This window comes from Piliocolobus tephrosceles, chromosome 9 (genome assembly GCF_002776525.5).
Source record: "Piliocolobus tephrosceles isolate RC106 chromosome 9, ASM277652v3, whole genome shotgun sequence".
Classification (NCBI taxonomy): Eukaryota; Metazoa; Chordata; class Mammalia; order Primates; family Cercopithecidae; genus Piliocolobus; species Piliocolobus tephrosceles.
The window spans coordinates 42739903-42747904 of NC_045442.1; the positions used below are offsets into that span (position 1 = coordinate 42739903).

The window sequence follows — 8002 nt, forward strand, 5'->3', positions numbered from 1 at the left end:
TATCTATCTATCTATCTATCTATCTATCTATCTATCTATCTATCTATATTTTTTGGCTTTAGACGGAACCTGTGGATGTGCCTACGTTTCTGAAGGCTGCTCTGGAGAATAAACTGCCAGTAGTAGAAAAATTCTTGTCAGACAAGAACAACCCAGATGTTTGTGATGAGGTAAGACTCATGCAAAGCACTGCAAAATCCAGCTCATTAATTTTATGTTTCTTATGCTTTACTGCAGTCTTGCTAATATAATGCCAAAGTCCTTCCACCTGAAACAGTTTCCCCAGCTGTTGCTGAGTGTGCCAGGAGCCTAATAGGAGAGTTCAGTGGTCCAAAAAATAAATAGATATTGGATTGGATTGTCTTTTGCACTCACATACATCTGGCTGATTTTTCAGTTTTTCTTTAACTTCTTAGATCTTTATGATAAGATTTTTAATGTGGACCAAAAAGTCACCTTTAGAGATATATTATTAGCATCATCTTTGATTAAAACCAAACATGTCAACACTAGATAGGAAATCTGGAGATTGGAGTTCAGGGGCCAGTTGTACCACTACTTGGCTATTTGGTTTTGAGCAGCTAATTTGCATCCTCTGGGCTGTGGTTTCCTTATCTGTAAAACATGGGGCATTGGGTGAAATAATGCCTAAAGTTGTTCCAGCTCTAATAGTCCATTTGCCCATTCAAATAAAGCCAATTTATCAGAAATCACTAATCCTTTTGTATTCTTTCCCCCATGAAGTGAAATTGGGGATTGCTTCTGAAGTTGAACTAAAAACATGTCTCCCATTCTCCTAAAAATGAATGGAAACTTTTTGATAGTCAGTCTAGCAACAGTCCCAGATACAAGAAAACTGTCTGATCTGCATGGTAATGTTACATGAACAAGGAAGGTGCAAGATACAAGAAAGGGAGATGTCAGCATTTAGATAGTTTTGAGCCTTTAAATTCACATTCCTCAACGTAGGCCTTTGAGCCCTTAGAAATGTATGTTGAAGGAAGCTCAAATATTAGTTGCAGGATAATTGTTCTGATTCTGCAATTTTAGTTAACTTTGACATTTCTATTCATAAAGAAGCACTTGAGTTTCTATCAGTTAGGTCATCAGAATCTCCAGCTTCATAGCTCTTAAAAGGGTTTATGCACATTTTTATATTTATTGCTATCTCTTTTTAAAATCTCTGTTCTGACAGTATAAACGGACAGCTCTTCACAGATCATGCTTGGAAGGACATTTGGCAATTGTGGAGAAGTTAATGGAAGCTGGAGCCCAGATCGAATTCCGTGATATGGTAAATATATTTCTTTGCTTGGGAATGAGCCAAAAGAAGTAGACTATATGAAGCTCCGGAAAACCTCCAATGCAAAACCGGACTGATTGGACTGAAAATTGATCTGAGAGAACTAGGCAAAAGCTCATTTCTCCAAATAAAGAAAAGTTGGGAGAAGAGAGTAGGTCATGTGAAAATATTTTCCATACATACTGAAAATAGAGGAATATTTCAGGGAAAAGAAGAAAGTGAAAGCTGTTCAGCTGAATTCAATATCCTCATCAGTGAGTTAGTCATTCATTTTCGACACTTGCCTTTCAACAGCCGTGTCCCTCCATTGTTCACAGGGCAGCCTGCTCATGGTCCCTTGGCTGCCAGCAACATATATGAATTCTCTAGCTGTACACTTTATATGATAGATGCCAATTGTTACCAATGAGATTTAGGGCTAGACTGAATATGAAATGAATTGCATCTGTGGAAAGTAGCTGCTATTCAGACCTCAATAATTCAATCACTGTAATTTCTACAAAGACCAGGATGCAGCATAATTTATGAACTGCAGATTGAGCTGGGAAAATTCTTTATGTATTTAAATGCAGCTCATTTTGACTTTATAGCAAAGCAGAAACGGGATATCAAAGAAATCCAAAGGACTTGGCCAAAATTGAATCCAAAACATAAACACATTGAAAAAAAATAAAGAAACAAAATATGAAGTTTGCATGGAAACTAAAAATCATGAGTGTGGGATTAAGGCCAGGGGCATATCAACCACATAGATCAGTGAGGAGAGGGTCTCTCAGGTGTAACTATACACGTTACAACTGTAGACATAAGTGACTGTAGTTGAGGTACAGAGGCTGTGCTAGCAAAAATGAGAGCAGAAAACCCACAGAGGTAGAGAAAGAGCGACAGGGACCCTAGATGAGGTGTCAGATTCAGATTAAAATATTTTGGAAGGGACTACTTTTATTCTGCTAGAATTTTTAAATACATGTGTTTAGAACTTTTGAGTACATTTGACAAAAGTAGTTAGAAGTTCCAGGCAGATGGGGGTTGGACTATGTATTCTGCCTCTTATTAATTGTGTTTCCTTGGGCTAGAAACTTGAACTTTTTGGAACCTGGTTTTTCTTATCTGCAAAATGTGCATAGTAACATCTACCTCAAAATGTTGCTGGAAGAATCAAGGTGTCTAGAGTGTAGCACCATGTTGGCATGAGAAATGTCTCAATAAATGGCCGTTCTTATTCTTTTAAAACATTATTAGATTTATTAAGAGCCTACTAATAAGACACACACATGCGCACACACACACGTAATTTAGCTAACACATTTGGTAAGAACCTTTGACTCCAGTTAGAATTGGCAATCTAGATGGGGACAACTCAGTACTATCACGGATGCCCTAGCAATCAGGTTCTAATTCCCCAGACCACATTATCCTTCACGTTGTTGGGTCTTTTTCCATCCCGGTGTAGCTTGAATCCACGGCCATCCACTGGGCAAGCCGTGGAGGAAACCTAGATGTTTTAAAATTGTTGCTGAACAAAGGAGCAAAAATTAGCGCCCGAGATAAGGTATTTCTTCTTCTTCTCCCTTCATTCACCCCTTCCCCCTCCCTGCCACCCCCTTCTCCACTTCTCCCATTCTTCCCTCCCCACTCCTCCTTCTCCCCTACCCGCCCCTCCTCCTCCCCCACTCCTTCATCTCCTAACCTCTCCTCTCCATTAAAGTCATCTGGAGGCCCATGCTGTGTGCAGGCACCCTAGTGACCACTTCTACCCCTCTCACATGTCTAGGGGTCTGGGACAGCCTCTGTCCTCATTCCTAGCGAATCAGCAGCGTTTTCCAATTTTCCAGTTGCTCAGCACAGCGCTGCATGTGGCGGTGAGGACTGGCCACTATGAGTGCGCGGAGCATCTTATCGCCTGTGAGGCAGACCTCAACGCCAAAGACAGAGTGAGTAGCTGGACACGCTCGGGTTTCCCAAAGCTTCACTGCTTTTGTATTTGGAATCACTCTCCCAAGCCTGGGTGCCCTTGCAGGACCCACTTCCTGGCCTCAGACCCAGCTTGAACCTGTTGACTCTGCTTCTCTAGGAAGGAGATACCCCGTTGCATGATGCGGTGAGACTGAACCGCTATAAGATGATCCGACTCCTGATCATGTATGGCGCGGATCTCAACGTCAAGAACTGTGTAAGTACTGAAAACAAGAAACACCGCTTGCAAGCTTTCCAATTTCCAGGAGCATTTCTTAAATAGGTGAAACCACTCCCACAGTGGCAGTATTTGAGGGGTTTTCGATGGTCTAAATGCCCCTGCCCATTTCCCCAAGGACAGTGTTGATCTTGGTTAGGACTCAGGTCACATGGCCAGAGATGGGGGAAGCCGTAGATACTTCTATGACTCAGTGCCTGATACAGTGCATAATAATTCTTTTACAATTTGGTCTTGGAAATGAAAGACAGTCAAAATTTGCTCATCCCCACAAACACCTAGAAGTCCAATCTGCCTTGGCCATTTCTGTCTGTGCAAGGGCTGAGGAAGTTAGAAATAAAGGCATCCACCATTTCCAAAATGTCCTAAAATTCCACAGGGTCAGTGCAGGCAGTGAACTAAGGTTAATCAATATCCAATCTGAGTAATTCAGAAAGTCCCTTTCCTCCTTACAGCAATGTGAAATGTCACCATTTTCTTCCAGGGGTAGCTGTGCTTTTGCCTGTATTTTTTTCAGATAATTTCTATCCATTCTCCACTTGGATTTGTCTTCACATCTCTCAAAATAATTTCCTATATTTAGGCCCTGAACATTCTTGTATAAGTACATATTAATTTAACTTCATCTGTAAGCAGGGAACATAACCAACTTTTCCTCATGGTATCAATTTCCAGACAAACACCATCTAATATAAGCTTAAAAAATATTTCCCAGAGGAACAGGTATAAATTTCTGAAGAAATAAATTTAAAGAAGCTTTTGAAGAATCATTTTATGAAAAAGAGGAGGAGGGGAGGGAAACTCAGTCATCATATAAATGCAAATAATTTTCTCCCCTTATTTGTGTTGCAAAGACTGAGAAGAATATTTTACCATTTAAAAAAAATCTGGCTTGGTGACAGGAACAAAGAATGGTGATAAATGAAGATTGTTTGGAATGGGAAAGTGTTAACAGTAGGGCTCCCTCAGTCTAGATATTGGAATTGATCTTATCTAGTAATTTTTTTAAACTATCAGAAAAAGAGCAGGTTCAATGAAATCTTGAAAGCTGCAGAAAATGTGAAGAGTTTTTTTCAAGCAGTGAGACACTACCAGCAGAGACAAATAGCAGCATATAAGTTTAGGGAGACTGTGTAAGTAGCCAGAAAAATCACGATATAAATTTCAATGGAGAGAAGTGCAAGGAATTTATGGAAGAGTAGCCCAAAATATACAAATAGGGCTCTGAATTATCAGTTAGATCTTAGCATCAGGTTTATGAAACTATTAATGTCCTTGACCCAATGGATTGATGTTTTCCCCAAAGATCAATAATCTATTGATACCATCTTAAGGAGATTGGCAGCAGCATACAATATTTTCTCATTATCCAAAACTCTACATTCATGTCTACTGATGACTGTTCCTAGAGAAAGACACTAGGTGGGGAAGTTCCAAAATGAAAGTTATAGGGCCATTAATTTAAATATCTACAGATTGCATAATCTGACTGCAGGCTGACCCCACTGTGCCAGGCAAATGGCATAAGTGACTTCAATGTGTGGTTGTCAGGGTCTGTGCACATAACTCTTTTAAAGGTGGCCCTTCCCCAACCCAGTCTATATTGCTCTGTAGAACCATGGGTACCATATTGTTAACTCTTCTGATTTTTTCATAGAAGTCACAAATCCAGTTGGGAAATGTCTTGGTTTCCAACTGTTGCCAATTCATACTAATCTTAACAAAAATCTAAGTTCTGTTTGGGTCAAAACAAAACAGGTCTCTATTCTGGTTTGCATCTCAAAGCTGCCAATTTGCAGTCACTGGGTTAAAAAGAAACTTTTCAATGAATAGAGATGGAAAAAATTAGGACTTCTCAGATCCATAGAGAAGAATTGAGAGATGATATGGTTTTAATATTTTTAAATCTTGAGACATGTGCATAAGGGAGATCAAAAATTCATCTCAAAAATGATTTGTTCACATATGTCATTGCCATCAACTCCAAGAAAAACAAATTTCCTGGGAGAGTTCATTGAAAATTCTGACAAGTTATGAAAAATCTGCTCCCAGGAACAGTAATAGTACCCAAGCAGTACCTGAGTACTTAAGCCAAGTTATTGATGCAGCTCATTTACTACCATTTCTTATCAATCAAAGAACTATCGTTCAAATGGATAGGCATTGATTCTTGGTCCAAGAAGGATGCTGCCACCTCCGGGAACCCATTCCACAGGATACTGGAAGATGTATGGAGGCATTTTATAAATTTCAAAATGACTTGAGATGCTCTTGACACTTAGTGTCTAGGGACAATGGATTTTACCAATACCTGGGATGGTCCCACATGAAAAAGATTTCTACTCTAAAATGGCCAAAGCATCCCTCTGAGAAACAGTGAAGGGCTGGTTTGAGTATAAACTGCAGATCACTAGTGGAAACTGTAAAACACTGTTATATAGCTGATCCTTACCTCACGAAACACACACAGAGAATGTGAATTTACAGATGTCACCCACCTGAAAGTCAAGTTTCCTTATCTCATTTGATTAGGCTGGGAAGACGCCGATGGATCTGGTGCTACACTGGCAGAATGGAACCAAAGCAATATTCCATAGCCTCAAAGAGAACTCCTACAAGACCTCTCGCATAGCTACATTCTGAGGGAAACGACAGACTCTTTGATCAGTAAATGTTCACTGGCATTTTGAAGGCATGGCCCAAGAGAAGAGACACTAGCCATAAAATCTAGTTTCTATTTATCAATGTGTTGTGAAGATGTACCTAATGAAGTTTTGAGAAAGCACAGGGTTATATGTGTTGAAATTTCCTTTAGTGAAACTCTATTTATTTTTATGTATTCCTGTTTATTTATTTACTACCACGCTACTGATATTCCGACCTTCATGATAATCCATTTGGTGAGCAGAGCTTCATTTGTATATCACATTTTCAGAGCCCTCCCATAGGTAGTTCTTAAACCAGGTGAAAGAGCAAAGTTCAAGTGCCTACTTACGTGTCATTCGCTTATGTAAGAGTTTTTAAGAGAGGGCTGATTATTGCAGCCCTTTTTTCTCCTGAATTTTTAATGCAGAAGTTTGAGTGAAGCAAGGGAAGGCATGTAGGAACAGGAAAGGAAACAATGGAAGGAAAGTGATTCTGTGAAAAGGACAGTGAAGCCAGCTATTTTACCCCCAGGCAGGATTTTTTTTTTTTTTTTTAACCAAGTACACAGAGTATCCAGGTGAAGAGAACGTCATGAGTGTAAGTGCAAGGCAGTGGAAGGAGCGGCAAACTGAGACATGCAAAATTGAATTTGCTCAAAAAAGATGAAAGGAAATGCAAACTGTAAATGTGTAAATGTATATTGTATTGTATGTACATTTTATATTCATAATAAAAGCAAGCAAACTCTAAACCTCTAAATCCTTCCATAAGTGTGGCGGAAATGTCCTATGTGAAAAAAAGCTCTATAGGAGGGGGGTTTTCCCATTGTTTTCCAAGTTTTGCAGATTAGAAATGTCCCATACAACAGCACTCCCAGTATTTAATATGTATACAGATCACCTGGGGATCTGGTTAAAATGCAGATTTCTGATTCAGCTGGTCTCAGGTGGGGCCCGAGATTCTGCTTTTCTGATAAGCTCCCAGGTGACAGGCCACGAAATGCCACTGAGCAACTGGGCTGAGAGCCCTAAAGACACAAAGGAATTCTAGCGACCTTTCAGTCCCAGTGGTGTGTAGAAAGAGACCCCTGGTGGTCAGAATGATTTCTGCATGGTAAACCCTCATTCCTTAAGAAGTTCCCATCAGGGCTTAACGAGTGATTTTTTTTTTTTTTTAATTTAAATTTTAAGTTCTGGGGTACATGTGCAGGATGTGCAGGGGTGTTACATAGGTAAACGTGTGCCACGGTGGTTTGCTGCACCTATCAACCCATCACTTAGGTAGTAAGCCCAGCATGCATTAGCTATTTTTCCTAATGCTTTTCCTCCTCCCACCCCACTCCTCTACAGGTCCCAGTGTGTTTTGTTCCCCTCCCTGTGTCCATGTGTTCTCATTGTTCAGCTCCCACTTTAAGTGAGAACATGCAGTGTTTGGTTTTCTGCTTCTGTGTTAATTTGCTAAGAATAATGGCCTGTAGCTCCATCCATGTCCCTGCAAAGGACATGATCTCATTCTTTTTATGGCTGCATAGTATTCCATGGTGTATATCTACCACGTTTTCTTTATGCAGTCTATTATTGACGGGCATTTGGGTTGGTTCCATGTCTTTGCAATTGTGAATAGTGCTGCAATAAACATATGCATGCATCTATCTTTGTAATAGAATTATTTATATTCCTTTGGTTATATACCCAATAATGGGCTTGCTAGGTCAAATGGTATTTCTGGTTTTAGATCTTTGAGGAATCACCACACCATTTTCCACAATGGATGAACTAATTTACATTCCCATCAACAGTATAAAAGTGTTCCTATTTTTCTGTAATCTTGCCAGCATCTGTTATTTCTTGACTTTTTAA

General features: G+C 39.7%; 1 protein-coding gene across 1 annotated transcript in view; it reads left to right on the top strand.

Moving 5' to 3' along the window:
* The window catches only part of ANKRD1 (ankyrin repeat domain 1), a 9209-nt gene extending 2319 nt beyond the window's left edge, over nt 1-6890 (top strand). The window contains exons 4-9 of the mRNA XM_023226281.2: nt 63-170; nt 1196-1294; nt 2757-2855; nt 3139-3237; nt 3378-3476; nt 6030-6890. Of these exons, the coding sequence (XP_023082049.2) occupies nt 63-170; nt 1196-1294; nt 2757-2855; nt 3139-3237; nt 3378-3476; nt 6030-6140 (615 nt within the window). The 3' untranslated portion in view covers nt 6141-6890. The remainder of the gene's footprint in view (nt 1-62; nt 171-1195; nt 1295-2756; nt 2856-3138; nt 3238-3377; nt 3477-6029) is intronic.
* Nucleotides 6891-8002: the final 1112 nt, after the last annotated feature.